We start from the raw sequence: 16,506 nt of genomic DNA, 5'->3' as shown, positions 1-16,506 counted from the left end.
TCCGCCCCGGCCACCGAGCCCGGGGCGGGGCCGCGCTCGCCCCCTGTTGCCCCGGAGGCCCCGGCGGAAGCGGCGCGGGGCGCACATGGCGCTGTACAGCGCGGCGGCCGCGGTGCTGGCGGGGTTGGAGCGCGGCGAGGGCGGCCTCAAGAGCCTCGTGTACAACAGCGGCTTCCCGGTGCGCCCGGAGGGAGCGGGGGTGCGGGGCGGACGGGGGACAATCCCAGCCGGGAGGGCGAGAGGAGCCCCGGGGCCCGGCGCGGGCCCGGTGGCGCTCATGGCTGACCGCTCCGCAGCACGTCCGCCAGCTGTACGCGCTTGTGTCCGAGACCCTCCGCTACGCCTCGGTGCTGGAGAAGCTGCTGGATGGAGCCGCGCTGCTGCAGGCCGAGAAGAAGCTGGCGCCGCAGCTGGCGAAGGTACGGGCATCCGCGGAAACCCCGGTGTCCCTGGAGCCGCGGGGCTTGGGCAGCGGGCCCGGGCTCACCTCGTCCCCTCCCCGCAGGTCCTGGTGTATGACCTGCTCTTCGGCAAGGGGCTGAAGTGCGGGGGCCGCTGGAAGGCTCTGGCCCGGCGGCACCGGGCGCGGCTGGAGGCCGAGCTGGCCCGCTTGAAGGTGCGGCACAAGGTAAGCCGCAACGAGGACCTGCTGTCCCCAGAGAAGGCGGAAAGCGCCGCAGGTGAGTGGGCTCGGGCTGGGTGGCCGCCCTGTGCTGGGAGCAGTGGGGAGCTGTGTCTGACCTGTCTGGCCCCTGCAGCCTCCCAGGTCCCACGTTACGTCCGGGTCAACACCCTGAAAACTTGTGTAGACGATGTGATCGACTTCTTTAAGCGCCAGGGATATGCATACCTGGGCAAGGCAGCCAGGTGAGTATTTCTGCTATCCCACCTTTCCCAGAATGTCAGCAAGTCACATGGGATGAGGTTTGAAGAGTTTCTGAACTTGGTGCTCAGAGTGGTTGGGTTGGGGTCTCCATCACTCCTCACACTTAGATGCTGCCTATCTGGGTGCTGCCTGGAGCTGGAGAGGAGCTGTGGGATGAAGGGGTTTCTCAGTCTGGGCTCTGCTGTGAGCATTGGGATTAGGACTTTGAATGAATACATGCTTCCTGTGTCTCATGGACAGTGTGGAGGAGCTGAAGGCCCTTTCCGGAAAAAAATTCTTGTTGGATCTGCATCTCCCGGAGCTGTTGGTTTTCCCTTCACAGACAGACCTCCATGACAACCTGCTGTATACTTCAGGACACATAATTCTGCAGGACAAGGTGAGGGAACTGGAGAGCAGGAAGTTGCAGGGCAGGAAAACTACTGACAGGATAAAGAGTGAACTTCTTCCACAATGGCTCAGCTTGCTGCAGCATTTAAGGCTAAGCAAAAACTATGGGACTCCTCTGGGCCTTTGCTTCCATTGTTTGGAGGTTCAGGATGAAATCCTGAGGTATAGAACCCCTGTGGGAGCTGAGGAGGAGCAGGGGGCTGTGGGTTGGGCAAGGCTGTTGATGGAGAGTGTTGGTGGCCTTGGCCCTGTGTCATGGTGGTCCCTGTGACCCCACAGCATCAGCCATGCCTGAGGAGGGGCCAGGTGTTTCTGCCCCCTCTTCTGTCAGTCTTTGCCCTCTTGCAGGCCAGCTGCCTCCCTGCCTTCCTCCTTAGCCCTGTTGCCGGCTCCCACATCATTGATGCCTGTGCTGCCCCTGGAAACAAGACAAGCCACCTGGCTGCCATCCTGAAGAACAAGGGGTGAGGGCAGGGTTGTGTGCAGGGGTGGAGGGAAGGGGAGAGGTGGCCCTGGTTCCCCCGAGCCCACAGAGAGCACAAGAAGGTGGCAGGAGGAGCTGCAACCTGCCACCAACTCAGGTGAGCTGGTGGCTCTGACAGTTCTGGGCCACTGGAAGGACCTGAGGGCACATGAAGTCACACAGGGCTTCACTCCCAGCCCCTGGCCCTGTTCCATACCCATGCCAGAGGGGAGGCAGTTGTCAAGGTCTGCCTTCCTAGTATTTGAGTGTTCCTGGCGGCTAGGTGGTCTGTTCATGGCTTCTCTTGGGTGCTGGGCTCTGCCTTTAGACAGATCTTTGCCTTTGATGTGGACCCCAAGCGCGTGGCCACCATGAACACGCTGCTGACACGGGCAGGGGTCACTGGCTGCCAGCTGGCCCAGCAGGATTTCCTGACTGTGGACCCCAGAGACCCCAAATACAGCAGGGTGACCCACATCCTTCTTGACCCATCCTGCAGTGGTTCAGGTAATGTGTGAGGCTCCAGCTGCACACCTAGAGCCGGGCTGTGGGTGTGCAAACCCCAGGTGACAGATCCTGTCCCACAGGGATGGTGACCCGGGGGCCAGGGGAGGAGGCGGCCTCGAGTGCTGAACGGTTGCAGGCCCTGGCTGGCTTCCAGCGTCGGGTCCTCAACCATGCCCTGAGCTTTCCAGCTCTCCAGCGCCTGGTCTACTCCACCTGCTCCTTACACCAGGAGGAGAACGAGGATGTGGTGCAGGCTATGCTGCAGAAGTGGGGCTCGGCCTTCAGGTGGGTCTGGCTCAGGGAGCCTGGAGGGCTGTAGGGCAGGATTTGGTGCTGACCCCTTTTCTATGCTGCAGACTGGTGACTGCCTTCCCGTCCTGGCCCTGCCGAGGACTCGCTGCCTTCTCTGGAGCAGAGAGCTGCCTCCGTGCTTCCCCTGCAGAGACCCTCACCCATGGCTTCTTCGTGGCTGTGCTGGAGCGGTGCAAGGAAGGGGCTGCTGCCCCCAGGTGAGAGGGGCTCTGGAAGACTCCAGCTGCTTCTGGGGGGCCACCATGGCCAAGGTCAGCACTCTGGGCACCCTGGGGAGGGTGTGAGGGGTGTGGTTGTGGGAGCAGAGGGCAGTGGCAAATGTGGCTCAGGCTGTTTGCTCTTGTCCACAGCTCCCTGCCTGCAAGAGCCAAGGAGAACCCAGAGCCAGGAGAGGGAACGGAGCCAGGTGCCGCTCCCAAAAAGAGGAAAAAGAAAAAGCAGCGGGTGAAAGAATGAAACGTTTTCTGGACAAAACCCTGCACAGCTGGGCCTTGTGGGGAACACACACTGGTCTAAACACAAGTCAAGCTCTGTGCCAACTGCAGTCATAGTGAGAATTCTGTAACACCAGGACTGAGTGCCAACACTGGGACCACCCTGGTGCTGGGAAGGGGCAGCTGCTCACCCAGGGCTGCCCACTGCAGCCAGCCCCTGCCCCAGGTTTGCCCTCAAGGCAATCCCCACTCCACACCCTGCAAGGCTGGGGTCCTCTAGCTGGATTAAGGGTGGTTTATCATGTTCCCCCCTGAAAAATTCCAACCCCGAGCCTGATGTGGAGCTTTGAAAAAGCATTTCACTGCAGAGATGAAGCAGATTAAAAGTTTATCTCTCTTCACTGTCTTTTCCAGTGTGTTTGTGCAGTCTTGCCCTGAAATTGCCACTGCTTATAGCAGAGGCAAAGTGGGGGGAAAAACGTAAAATAATAATCCTGTCCCTGCACCTCTCTTTGAACCAGGGGAGCAAGGATACATGAGTCAGAGGGTGCTGCACCTGAACCTCACCAGCACCACCCTGCCCTGGGAATCCCAGCCCCAGGAATCACAAACTGGCACAGCCGTGTGAACACAGTCATTTTATTTTAAACCAGGGACATAAGAAGCAAGGAAACAAAAATTACACATTCACACTAAAATCCTCATCAGCCACACCAGGAATGATCCAAGTCTTCAGTCAGTTAAAGCCTAGCCTCCCCCCAAGCACAAGGGGCTCTCCCAGCAGGACCTGTGTGGCAGGGAAGGGACAGCCTGGCTCCTCATGGGTGTGTGGGCCTACGTGGGATAGCTACTTGGGGGGCAGGACCCAGAGCCAGGGTGCCCTCAACCTTGTCCCAGCTCATCCCCATCTTTGCAGAGCTGACTTGGCCAAACCCTGGCACCTCGAAGATGGGGAGTGGGTGCACTCCTGACCCGGGACCCTCACTGGGACAGAGGGAAGGACACACAGGGTCCATCCTGGCAGGCACTAGCCCCTTGCCATCTGCTTCCTCCAACCTCAAGGACACATTTTTCCCAGCCTGGCTGCTCTTCGCCCACTGCACCCGCAGCCATGGTGGTGGGTAATGGTCAGAACATTCCCACCAGCACCTGCAGGTCCTCTATGTTCCCTTATGCTGGGACTGTGTCCCCTCTGTACCACACAGAGCTCATCACCTGCCCTTACTGCTGGGATAGACACCTTGACCCTGGCACTCAGCACCATAGTGTGAGAGCTCCTGCTCCTCACCCTCAGAGAAATAATGAAAAAACTTTAAAAAACAAAAAAAGGTTTAGTCACATCCACATCCACATCACATTGAAAAGGAAGGGGATGATGTACAGTGGGGGGAGGGTGGCAGAGCCTGCAGGATGCAGCTGCCTTTCCCAGCACAATGCATTCCCGCAGGCACAGCCAGGGTGGGAACAGCTAAACACTAACAGCTGCGGGGAGGCAACTTCACTGAACCAAGCTTGAAGGAATTTGAAGGCAATTTATCTTAAATATAAAAATAAATTTTTATTTTGTTAAAAAATGTTTAAATATTTGTGATTTTTTTTCTTGTTTTTTTTTTTTTTTATTTTTTTTTAAATTTAGACCTCAGCAAACACACACACTCACACGGCTCAGAGAGTAAAAACCCGGCAGCAAAGCATTCCTGGGAATGGAGTGCCCATCCCTCACCAGGGACAGGGCTGGGGTGACTCTTTGGCGACCCCCAGCTCTGGCAGTCTCTTCCCACAGAAGCTCCAAGGCAGAGAAGAGTGGGATTCCCACTCCTGACTGGATGGGGACAGGGGAGGCAGCACCACAGTTCCTAGGAGCCAGTAAAACTCACTGGGATGGACATGAACTGAAAAATGAAAAACCACTTGGCTTTGGGATGGGAGGGAGAATGCATCTGCTCTGGACTCTTTCTGTGAGCAATTGCTCACAGAAATTCCAGAGCCCCCTGAAGTGCAGAAGAGGAACTAGGAGAGAGGGAAAGGGAGGGAGTGACTGCCATGGTTGGAACCCCCTGTCCTAGCTGCCTTTCAGTCACAGACATGGAAGGGACAACTCCCCAGCACGAGCAGCCACGCAGTGATGCTACTGTCAACACCCAATTAGCCGGGGCACGTCTCCCCCCAAGGACTGGTGCCCCCCCAAAAAAACTCCAAACAGCAAATCCGGCATAACCAACATGCCGCCACACACACGGTTCAGTTCTTCCTCCAAACTCGATTCAGTGAGTGCAGGAACAGAAGCATGGATAAAGCAGAACTGGGGAGTAGGGTGGGGGCAGCCCACAGGCCCAGGGAGTAGTGGAGACGGAACAGGGGTGGGGGAACCCCCATCCTCACCACCCTGTGCCTCCAGCCCAGGTCCCGGGCTATGGCATGTCCTCAGCTGGAGGTAGCAGGACATTAGGTCCCAGCAAGGGATATCACCCAGCTGCACCCATGCCAGTCACTTGGGGCACAAAACAGAGCCAGGCTGGAACCCGCCCTGCCTGTAGGCATGGGACCATGTTCACCAGCCACGGGTTGAACAATGGGAAACATTTCAGGACCTGGTGAAGGCCGTGTCTGACAGCAGCTCGGAACCATGTTGCCAGCCAGGCTCTGAGCAGGACATGGCCTTGGGGCTGGCTGAGGGCTGGGCAGGGCCACAGAAACAGCTAGAAGCAAATGGGGGAAACGTACACATTATTAAACAAGGCAAAACAAATTGAGGGAAAGAACATTGCGGATATGTACAGAGATTTGTCCAGCCTTGGCTCTGGAACTGTTCAAGTAACAAGAGTTTGGTTTATCCCGTCCCAGCATGGTCTCTGGTGGGTGTCAGGGATGGGGCCTGGTCCCACCATAGGGACAGCTCCAGGCCAGAGCCCCCCACATGTGGGCCAGTGGAGCCCAGCAGCACTCGGGTTACTTTTTGCGGGTGTGCTGTCTCCGTGCCTGCAGCCGTTGTCGAGTGCCCATCTTGGATCCTGCCCCGATGGAAAAGGTGGGAGTGGATGAACCTGGAAGCAGAAAGGTTGCTCACGTCTCTGTAGCTTTGGGATCAGTGCGATTCTCACCCTGTGAGGAACAGAAGGCTCGGCACCGCCCAAAGTCCAGCAGGTACCACCTGAGCCATCTCCCAGAGCATACCTGGCCCTACCACTGTCCCCAGCCCAAGGGGACATCATGACCCGTGAGCTCCCCAACACTGGAGCACCAACTCCCTCTTACCAAAGGAAGTGCCGACCCCTCCGAAGCTCGAGGCAGGAGTGCTGGGTGTCCTGAAGGAAAGGGTGCTGCTTCCACTGCCCACAGCTCCAGGGACAGGTGTGCCCTGCCCAAAGGTGGGCACTGGAGCTCCTGGAAAGCAACAGGTCACTGTGAGCCAGGGCTGGCAAAGCAGAAAGAGCTTTTGGGAGCCAGTGGCACCCAGAGGCACAGGATGCTCTCTGGGGGCTGAAGCACCACAGTCCTTCCCCCAGAATCAGCCTCTGCTCCTGAAAAGCCTTTTTAATGCGAAAGTTACATTCTCTGGATAATCCCTGGGCTCTCCGAACAGCAGGGCTGCATAGAAGGATTTGCCAGGGAGGAACGAAGACCTTGGCCTTTCTAGATCAAGGAGTTGTTCATTGGGTGCACTTCAGTTCCATGGGAGCCGGAAATATCCAGCGAGGATCTGAAGTGTTAGGGAAACCTAACAAGCACGAAGTGATGGCAGTTGCTGGCTGGCACCATTCCAGCTTGCTAAGGTGCTCCAGGTGGCTGCTAAGGACTCAGGTGATCTTGGCTCCTGCAGGACACTTGGATGGGCAGAGTTGGGGAGCTGGTGCCAGTGAACAGTTTAGGGACTCCCCTCCCCCGATGGCCAGGATTCTTACAGGGAGTGATGGGAGTGCCTTCCCTTTGCATGGCAAGGTTCTGCATAGCAGGAGCACTGGCCTCATCAGGGCTGTGGACCTGGGAACCTTGGCAGATCCATCAGTAATACGACTGCCCAACTCTCGACCCTCAAGATGGCCTGTCTGTCCCCACCTCATCCTGGAAATGTTCAAGGCCATGTTGGACAGGACCCTGGGCAAGCTGGTCTAGTGGAGGGTCTCTCTGGCCTAGGCAGGGGGGTAGATCAACATGACCTTTATGGTCCCTTTTCCATGACCCATTCCATGATTCCATGATGACTTACCTCCAAATGCAGGCTTGCTGTTGGGAGTGCTGGTCATGGTGAAGGCAAAGGGCGTGCTCTGGCCCTGTACTCCCAGGGAACTCTGTGGCAGAGATGAGCCAAAGGGCGTCACTGCCGGGGCTGCCCCGCTCTGCCCAGCCCCAAAGCTGAAGGCCACAGCCGGAGACCCAGTGCTCAGGCCCGGCGTACCCATCCCAAAGGCGCTGGTGGAGGGGCCTGGCTGGGTGGTGGCCCCGAAGGTGAATGGAGATGGGGTGGTGCCAAAGACAGTGGCACTGGTGCTGCTGCTTGTAGTCTGGGTGGTGGCACCAAAGCTGGATGTGGTGGAGGTGGCTGTTCCAAAAGAGAACACCGAGGTGGTGGTCCCGAATGCTGCCTGGGTGCTGCTGGTGCCAAAGGAGCCCTGGGCACTAGTTGTGCCGAAGGCTGGCAGGGCACCACTGCCAAATGCTGGCTGAGCCACTGACTGTGCTGGGGGAGCTCCAAAGCTGAATGAGGGGGTGAAGCTGATGGGGCCAGCAGCAGGCTTGCTGGCAGGCACCTGGCTCTCAGCAGCCCCAGTGCTGAAGGTGAGCTGGCTCCCAGTGCCTGTGTATGGTGGTGGTGGCTTTGTGCTGGCTGAAAAGCTGCCAAAAGCTGAAACGGAGGAGCCGAATGTCAGCGGTGCTTGAGCTGTGGTGGCTGGGGCAGAGGAGGTCAGTGTAGTGCTCCCAAATATGCTAAAGCCCACAGTGGTGGTAGCAGCTATTGAGTTTGTAGGTACCTGGCCAAAGGCAGGGCCTCCTGGGACACTGGTGGTGGCAGTGGCTGTAGCTGGAGGCGGCTTCCCAAACTGGAACACAGGCCCTGAGGTGGCAAAGCTGGCTTCTGTGCTGGGAGCAGAGCTGGTGAGGCCCCCAAACAGCAAGGGCTGTGTTGTGCTGGTGGAGGTGGCAGCGGTGACAGTCACACTGGGGGCAGGGCCAGTGGACCCAGGCGGATTCAGTCCAAAGCTGAAGACAGGTTTAATGGTGGCATCTGTGGAGGAACTCTGGGTGGTGGCAGTTGTCGCTGCAGTGGTGAAGATGACGCTGGGAAGACCTGTGAATCCTGCCAGAGTAGCTGTGGAGGCAGCTGGAGGCTCTGAGGCTGGCTGTGCAGTGGGTTTGAAGGCAAAAGGAGAGACTTTCGTTGGAGATGAAGCTGCAGTGATGCTGCCAAAGATGGGCTTGAATATGGAGGATGTGGAGGATGTTGAGACAGGGCCTGAGCTTGCAGACACGGTGGCTGTGATGGAAGTGACAGCCGTGCAGACTGCTGCATTCTCACTCTTCGGCACAGCACCAAAGATGGGTTTGAAGACGGGGGTTGTGGTGGGCATGGCAGTGGCCGTGGTGGGCACAGCAGTGGATGCAGTGGGTGCAGCAGCGGCCATGGTGGGCACGGCAGTGGCCGCAGTCAGTGCTGGCTGGCTGGCTGGAGCAGTGCTCACCATCCCAAACAGGATGCTTGGCTTTGGGAAGGAGGGAGGCTTGCTGGGGGTCTGGCCCAGCTCAGTGAACACAGCAGGCGCCAGGCTGCTGGGGGGTTGCACCGCCAGGGCAGGGGGAGCACTGGGGCCAGGTGTGCTCAATACAGGCACAGGCTTGGTATCAGCAGAGATGGAAGGCAGAGAGCTCGACTCCAATGACACAGCAGGAGCAGGTGGCTGTGCAGCTGACGGAGGTGGCTGGGATACTGCTGCAATTCCAGCGGAGTCTGGAAAGGGGAGAGAGCTTATTTAGAGACAAGAGGGCACCTTCAGAAGCCTCTGCCAGGTACCCACCCATTGCTGCAAAGGCTCCCGGAGCTCTCATCACACCCTCCACAGTTACCATAGCCTCCAGCAGGATCAGGGGCTCAGTGTCCCCAAAGGTGTCCCCTCAAGCCCTGCCTCCTAGCTCTGCTGCCAGCAGAGCATTTGAACAGAGCCCTTTGTCAACTGCCTCACACAGAGGCAACGAGGAGTTCCTGCTCCAGATGCCCAACTCTGCTGGCATTCCACTGTGACAACTCTCCTCCTCCTCACCTGGTGCTGTGGATACAGCTTGGCCGCTCTGCATCTTCTTCAGGCTGTCTAGGAGTGAGGAGCTGGCCGGAGCAGGAGCTGTGGAGGCAGGCATAGGCCCAGGAGAGGTCACAGCAAACACCAGCGGCTTGGACACAGACATCATCGCTGAAGTGGTGCTGGTCACTACATCTACAGGGAAACAGCAACATCTCAGGACCCACAACTGGCTGTAAGGAACAAACCCGTGGCAGAGCTTCCCAGCAGGTAGAACTGCACCTACCACCCTACAGTCCTGGGCAACCTCATACAGCACCACAAGGCATGAGATCTCCTCAGCTGGAAGGCATCAGGAGCACCCCCAGAACCAAGCTTGTTCCTACCCCTCCACATACCCAGCCCATCCTTACCAGCCTTATCCTCCAAGACACTGTTGAACCACTGCAGCACTGCCTTCTTCTCTGCGTCCAGGTCCTCTGAGGTGATGGAGTAGCCCAGCTGAGGTGGCGGGGGCTGCCAAGAGAGAGCAGCAGCAGCTTAGCTCCTTCCCAGGGAAGCGGGCAGAGCCTCTTTGAAGGTGTGCTGGCGACTGGCTGCAGCGAGCCCTATGAAGCAGGTGGTGATCCTGCAGCAGCTACCGCGGAGCTCCAGTCCCCAACTCTGGTGGGCCCCGGCGTGGCACTGAGGGCACGGCAGGCCTTCCCCAGGCCATTACCTGGTCCGGCAGCAGGCAGCACAACCACACACAGCCCACCACACATTGGGGCTGGGGAGAGCGTCACTTCCCACTCGGCCAAGGACGGGGCCTCCTTCCTGAGGGCAGGCAGGTCAGTGTGCCCCCAGCCCTGCAGAAATTGCAGTGAGCACATTCTATTGCCAGAGCGGGGCCAAAGGGGCTGTGAGACAGTGACGTACCAGCACCAGCTGGTCCCCACGGAGAGATGACAGCAACGGGATCTTCCGTTTGCGCTTCCCACTGCTCCCCAGTGCAGATGGCGGGCTCAAGGAATTCTGCTTCTTCCACACCGGTGACTCCACCACTACAGAAGGAAACAAGTCAGGCCAAGCTCTGGGCAGAGACGTGTTTGGTTCTATTGATGGGGCTGTCCCTTCTGACCCCGCTCTGGGTGGCCCTGCTCAGAGGCCAGGGCCAGGGCCCCAGTTTGAAGCTGATGACAAAGCTGTGATGCCCTGGAAGAGCAGCTTCACACACAGGAGGTCTGTGTGTGTCAGAGGCTAGTGGGGCTCTGTGGGGCAGCAGCCCCTTCCTAACTCCAAGGATGGTGCCAACACATTGCCTACCCAAACCACATGCCACAGCTGGCACTATATCATGGGGCTCATCTGCCATGGGCACAGAGAATTTCCTCTCTGTTTTAGCTAAGGAAGCACTGGAAAAAGCTCATACTGGAATTTTGTCAGAGTGCTACTCATGCCACAGCAGGCTGTGGATCAAGGCTGACACCTGACCCATGCTGGGTTGGGAGCTGGAGTTCCTCCTTGCAAGCCAGCTCCCAGGCATCTGCTAGCACCCCAATGCTGTCAGGATCCCCTTATCACTTGAAATCCCACTGGGGCCAGCAGATGTGCCACTACCTTGGGAGCAGCACAAGTCATCTTTCCAGGTGACCCCTCAAGCCAATCCCACTGCAGCCCTCAGCTGCCTCCTGTACTGCTCTTTTGCTTGCACCAGTGATCCAGGTGCAGTGTCAGGGCACACCCACACTTACCTTTCTCTGTCTGCAGCTCCTTGTCTGATTTCACTGGGGTGGAAGCGTTGGAATGATGTGACTCCTCTTCCCTGTAAAGCAAAAGGGACAGTTAGGGTTAACCCTGGGCTCAGCCCTGTCCCCAGGGAGCAGGATGAGACTGAACAAGCTGGTGTGTTTATCTGTCTCCTGCAAACACATCTCAAGACAAGAGCTTTGCCCAACTCCAGACAGAGGAGCTTGGCTGAGCCTGTGCACCCTCCACAAGATGAGCCAGTCTCAGGAGGGTAGCTGGGGGTCTCAGATGGCAGTCACTGCCCCTCACAGGTTGGGCCCACCCAGGTGGTTGTGTCAGTTTTAGTTCTGACATAAGCTCAGGCTCCTCTGACTCGGGAAAGAGGAGAACACAGGCTGTGCTCCAAGGCAGGCACAAAAATAGAGATCCTGGTATTTGACTTTGAGATGGCAAAAATCAAGGCCTGCCTCTTCCCAATGACCCAGCAATCCAAGGCCATGCCAATGCTACGAGGCACCATCACTACTGCAGCAACCTGTGCTCTTAAACCTCTGACCTGGCTTACGAGAGAGCCAGGGGATGACATTGCTTGGACACACCACAGCATGACATGATGACAGGGAGGCCAAGTGACACAAGTGGGTGTCTGTATCATTATGTCTAGGAGAGAGGCCTGGACTCTCAGCTCCAGTGGAAAGTGGGACTTGCATGCTAAGATGGATGGGAAAGACTGCTCTCCTGCTGGCTGGCCATCGGCGAGCAGGCACTTGCCAGGTCACCAGCTGATTACCTGGCTTTCTTGAGAGGCCACTCTGGTGTCTGGGGGCGGGAGGACGCTGGGCTGGACAGAGGAGACATGCTCACACCACTTCTCTTCCACAGCTGGAATGCAGAGAAATACCAGCAGTAACTTGGCATGGGTCTGGCAGAGAGCACAGCCCCCCTCCTCCCTGCTCACCCACACTAAGCCCCACTTCCCAGAGCCATGGCTGTTGAGCCCAATGAGCTTAGAGCTTCTCCTGCTTCACCACCTCTTAGACTCCCCTCCACATTTTAGAGAGCACAAAGTCTGGCCACCCCAAGCTGAATTTACATGAGGAACAAGTAGCCTCCAGTGCCTTTACTACCCTGGCTGACCACAGAGAGGGAGAACACTGCTGGGCCCGCTCTTGCCATTTTGTGACACAGGCAGAGGCCACCCAACTGCTTTGGACACTCTCATGTGTGGGGCTGCTCTGACAGGAGCCAGCACCTCCTTGCCAGGAGTTCAAAGCAGATGAATCCCAATGCAAAGGTCAGACTCTCTGCAGCCCCAGCAAACCTCTCCCCACACCGACAGAGCTCCAGCAGCCATGGCTATGTGTCCTATCTGCAAGCCCAGCCAGGCCACAAGCAGTGAGTGCTCCATCGCAGTCAGCAGGTGGTACCTGGGTCAGAGTGGAACACATGGCTCCCACACTGCTGACTCCAGCTGAAAAGATGCCAGCACAGCAAAACCATTTTGTTTTCTTTCACCTGGATCTATCCAGTCTCTCAGACTGGCCAAGAAGGAGAGAGGGAAAACAGTCTCATTCTTGGTTTGATGTAAAAGCAACAGTACAGCTCAGCCTGGGACTCCTCCAAAAGGCAGATAATTGCTGCTTGGCCCGTGGCCCACAGCCCACCTGATCCCCAGGGTGGTGAGACTGCCACACTGAGCCACACTGGGTCCAGGCACTCAGCCACACCAGTGTCTCCTCATGAGCCCAGAGCTGGCATTACATGGGTGATCCCAAAAGAATGTCAAGACACAGTGTCCCTACCTGTGTGAGGCCCCGGCTGGAGCTGTAGGAGCTGGCAATGGCGTTGCGGATGGAGCTGGGGATCCCACCAGCATAGGTGTTGTTGAGGGAGCTCATGGAGGAGGTGCGAGACCTCTTGTTGGAGCAGTCATCGGGGCACTGTGAGATAAGGCCTCTCTTCAGAGAGCCTGGCCTGAAGGGGAATGAAGGTTTGATGAGCTCCTCACGACTCTTGTCCACCAGTCCTTTCCACACAGGACAGATGGAGGAAGGCAATCCTGCTTAGAAACACCCCTCAGCAGCAGCACAGCCCTACTGTCACAGGGTGACAGACTGAAGGCACAACCAGAGTTTCTCTTGCTCTGACCTGAAGCCAGGCTCTGCAAGCAAAGCCCAAGCCTCCTTTTCCAGATCCCACAGACATCTGCTCCCTCCCATCCCAAGAGTTGCTTCTGGCCCGTTGGGCACTTACTTGGGTATGAGAGAAGCAGGGGCACCATTGGCTACCAGTGGCTCAAATGCTGACTGCCCACTTCCACTGCTGTCATGGCGCCTGTGGGAAGAGAGTATGAAAGCCTATGACAGTGTAGAAGCCACTTCCAGCGTGGAGAAAGGCAGGCTGAGCACCCAGAGAGAGATCAAACCTTGCTTTTTTCCTGGTACCCAATACCCAAACAGAGCTAACCCTAACCCTAACCACATCCACAATCTGCTGCATATTTTCTCTCCCTGTGGGCCTGTCCTCACTGACTCTCACCCCAAGCACCAGGAGCTCCTCCAGCTGCCAGCTGGGCACAGTAGTTTGGTGTAAAAAAAAAAAAAAAAAACCAACAAAAAACAAAGAACAAACAACTTTGCTTAAATCCATTATTCAAAGCCAAAATACTTCCAGAAATGAGTTACAGAGCCTTTCTGAACAGACCTGAGCTCTGCAACTCCCACCTCTGACCTTTTCCTAAGCAGTGCCTTGGATGGTTCAAGTCAAAAACTGAATTCCCATTCTCACTATGATTTCATGAGAATCTGAAACGTCAATATCACAAAAGACACCCTGCTGCAAAGTAGAGCTGGAGGTGTAGGACAGCCCTGTCACCTGGCCAGGTGCTCCCCTCAAGCCCAGAGCATGCTGACCCCAAGCCACACTCTTCAGCTGACACAGCTCCTTTCTCTCCACCAAGAACACGGAATTTTCTATCTAAAAGCATTCCTCATGCTTGCCAGACATTAATGCCTTCAAAATTAGCTTTTGTAGTAGAGCTGTGTATTGGGATATTAAAAACCAGTTTAAAGAAAAACACCCTGAGCTGATCCTGTCTGTGCACCCATTCTGCTGTCATCCTGACTAGCTCTTGTGGGGTTCAGATCCAATAAGCCAAGCATTCAGAAATGGGAATTCAGTGCTGGAGGAGGACGGTGTGCCCTGCTCTGCTCCCTAGGCCACCTCCAGCAGTAGCAGCCCTGGTGCAGGACAATGCCCCAGGCACCACCCAAACAGGGTCGCAGCTCCCCATCCCAACGTAGATAGAAGAGCCTCCATGGACAAAGCAACTGTTGGAGCAAGTCCAGAAAGAAGCTACAAATTTAGTAAGGGGACTGGAGCACACCTTCCCTATGGAAACAGGCTGAGACATCAAGGGCTGCTCAGCCTGAAGCAGAGAAGGTTGTGTGGAAATCCCAGCAGCCTTTGAGGATCTGAAGGGGCCTGCAAAGAAACTGGAGAAGGACTGCATTAAGAAGTGCACAGATAGGACAAGGGAGAAAGCCTTCAAATTGAAAGCAGGATAATTTAGGCAGGATATACAGAAAAAATTCTTCCCTCTGAGAGTGGTGAGGCCCTAGCACAGGCTGCCCACCCCTGGAAGTGTTCAAGACCAGTTTGGACAGGGCTTGGAGCAACCTGGTCTAGAGGAGAATGTCCCTGCCCATGGCAGGGGGTGGCACTGAATGAGCTTAAAGATCCCTTCCAACCCATATCATCCTGTGATTCTAGGAAAAGCAGGAGGGTGGGATAGCAAGGCAGTGCTGTGGCTGGGTGGTTGAAAAGGTTCTGGCAAATCGCCACTCTCCTTGTCCTTCCTAAGACACTGACAAAAACATGACACCCTTCCTCCATCGAACGCAGGGATGGAAGCTGCTGACCTTGAATAACAAAAGCAGCAGAGTCTCACTTGCTCTCTCTTGTTTCACCTCCCTCTACTAAATCAGATCACAAGGGAAGTGCTTGGAGTCCTCCAAGTGCAATTCTTCCACCTGGTAATCCCGTCTCTCCTGGAAGCCCGGGGCTGACAGAAAGACAGACCCCACAGCAGATACCAACATTTTCCACCATGCTTTCCCAGTCTGCAAACCCCCGTGAGGAGACAAGCTACTTCCCACCCAGGCTCCCCAAAACACATCCCAGCCAGGAAGGGGAACACACTGGACCCACACCTACACCGCCTTCCTTTGACTGCAAATGAGGACTTTTAGATCACAGGCTGGGTGATGGATGGGGTGTGCTTCCTCTCTGCAGTTCACTTCTCACAGTACTTCTCCAGCCCTGACTCCAGGTCTCATGGGGCCCGGCATGCTCTGGGACACATCCCATTTGTCATCTCTGGAGCAAGAATCCCATTTGTGACCTTCCCACCACACTGGCTACAACTTGAACTGCTCCCTTTTTACCTTCTTTTGCTCTCCTGATCATTCCCAAAAGTCTGGTCCTCCTCCTCCTCTTCCTCCACAGCCCTTTTCCTGTTCTCCCTGATGGCATTCAGCACAGTCTCCTTCGCGCACGGGTCAGGGCTGCTGGTGGCCGGGAAGGCCAGAGGCGAGACCAGGTGCTCTAGACTGTTGAACAGAGCAGAGTGAGGTGTGAGACAGGCTGGGGTCCCCAGTCTGATCCTCCCACGGAAGACACAGGTCTCCCATGCAGCTTCCCGGACGTCTTGACAGCCCCATCCTCCCAGCCACATGGCAGCACTCGGGATGGGATGCTGCTCCCGGGTACAGCACAGATGTCTGAGGGCTCCCCCCGTATGTCCCGACCCCCACTGTGGCTGATAACCGAGCTCCCCCAGGTGTCCCGGCCTCCCCCGTACTCACGCCGGTGAGCGGGCGATGCCGGCAGCCGGCGGGGCGATTCTCACGGTGACGGGGCTGCGAAGCGGGCCGGCACGGCGGGCCCAAGGCGCGCTGCGCGGGGAGCCGCCCTCCCAGCGGGCGGCGGGCAAGCACAGCGGCACGGCCGGCCGGCCATCAGGCAGCGGGTACCGGCGGCGCGGGGCCTGCGGCCGGCAACGCGGGACCCTGTGGGGACAGAGCGCGGTCAGCGCCTCCGACGCGGTCTGGGGCTTCCCCACCCGTTCTACCCCCATCTTCCCCTTACTTACGCAGGCTGGGAGCGACGCGGCGCGGCCCTCGCGGCCGGGCCCCCGTTTGCCGCGGCTTTGCCGGGCGGGCGAGGCGCGGGCGGGCCGGACCGCATGGCGCACCAGGCGCCCGCTGCGCCCAGCGCCGCCGCGCCCAGCAGCACGCTCCGCAGCAGCAGCCAGGCCAGGGCGAGCGCCAGCGCGGCGGCCACGGCCAGCGCAGCCCTCACAGCCCCATCCCGCCGGCCGCCCGCCCCCGCGCCCGCCATCGCCGCGCGCCCGCCGCTCCCGGCGTGCTCTGCGGGGCGGGGCAGGGCGGGCGGGGCGGAGGCGGGACCTAACGGCAGGGCGGAAGCTGCCCGAGTGGGCGGAGCTCAGGGGGAGCGCGCCCGGCCCTCTCCGCACGGACGGCAGGGGCGAGGCTC

General features: G+C 57.7%; 2 protein-coding genes across 3 annotated transcripts; one reads left to right on the top strand and one right to left on the bottom strand.

The window, feature by feature from the left end:
• Positions 1–57: 57 nt before the first annotated feature.
• NSUN5 (NOP2/Sun RNA methyltransferase 5) lies at positions 58–3,393 on the top strand. 2 transcript variants are annotated; one of them, XM_014881464.2, is made up of 10 exons: positions 58–178; positions 297–419; positions 506–680; positions 759–867; positions 1,127–1,265; positions 1,625–1,740; positions 2,068–2,246; positions 2,327–2,531; positions 2,603–2,755; positions 2,909–3,393. In XM_014881464.2, the coding sequence occupies exons 1-10, from the start codon at positions 86–88 to the stop codon at positions 3,012–3,014; spliced, it is 1,398 nt and encodes a 465-aa protein (XP_014736950.1). In that variant the 5' UTR covers positions 58–85; the 3' UTR covers positions 3,015–3,393. The 2 variants fall into 2 exon arrangements, with proteins under 2 accessions (XP_014736950.1, XP_088033116.1); XM_088176990.1 differs by having other exon boundaries at positions 59–178; positions 506–867.
• Positions 3,394–3,615: 222 nt separating this feature from the next.
• Positions 3,616–16,372, bottom strand: LOC106856243 (nuclear envelope pore membrane protein POM 121-like). The gene is made up of 13 exons (XM_014881463.2): positions 16,103–16,372; positions 15,816–16,019; positions 15,396–15,560; positions 13,204–13,284; positions 12,753–12,924; positions 11,741–11,832; positions 10,956–11,026; positions 10,141–10,265; positions 9,636–9,738; positions 9,247–9,417; positions 7,200–8,936; positions 6,248–6,376; positions 3,616–6,036 (listed from the first exon to the last, which is right to left on the bottom strand). Exons 1-13 carry the CDS (start codon positions 16,348–16,350, stop codon positions 5,942–5,944), a joined length of 3,393 nt encoding a protein of 1,130 aa, XP_014736949.2. The 5' UTR covers positions 16,351–16,372; the 3' UTR covers positions 3,616–5,941.
• Between the last annotated feature and the right edge of the window lie 134 nt (positions 16,373–16,506).

Source organism: Sturnus vulgaris, chromosome 21 (genome assembly GCF_052056855.1).
Source record: "Sturnus vulgaris isolate bStuVul1 chromosome 21, bStuVul1.hap1, whole genome shotgun sequence".
Classification (NCBI taxonomy): Eukaryota; Metazoa; Chordata; class Aves; order Passeriformes; family Sturnidae; genus Sturnus; species Sturnus vulgaris.
Note: the sequence above shows the minus strand (reverse complement) of the source record. Positions and strands in the feature narration are given on the sequence as shown.

Excerpts from the sequence above, each read along its gene's own strand:
- LOC106856243 (XM_014881463.2), bottom strand. The coding sequence starts at position 16,350 with ATGGCGGGCGCGGGGGCGGGCGGCCGGCGGGATGGGGCTGTGAGGGCT. Across the intron at positions 9,418-9,635 it reads TGTCTTGGAGGATAAGGCTG|ATGTAGTGACCAGCACCACT; the intron begins GTAAGGATGGGC and ends GTTTCCCTGTAG. Across the intron at positions 8,937-9,246 it reads AGCTGTATCCACAGCACCAG|ACTCCGCTGGAATTGCAGCA; the intron begins GTGAGGAGGAGG and ends TCCCCTTTCCAG.
- NSUN5 (XM_088176990.1), top strand. The coding sequence starts at position 86 with ATGGCGCTGTACAGCGCGGCGGCCGCGGTGCTGGCGGGGTTGGAGCGC. Across the intron at positions 868-1,126 it reads TACCTGGGCAAGGCAGCCAG|TGTGGAGGAGCTGAAGGCCC; the intron begins GTGAGTATTTCT and ends TCTCATGGACAG. Across the intron at positions 2,247-2,326 it reads CCCATCCTGCAGTGGTTCAG|GGATGGTGACCCGGGGGCCA; the intron begins GTAATGTGTGAG and ends CCTGTCCCACAG.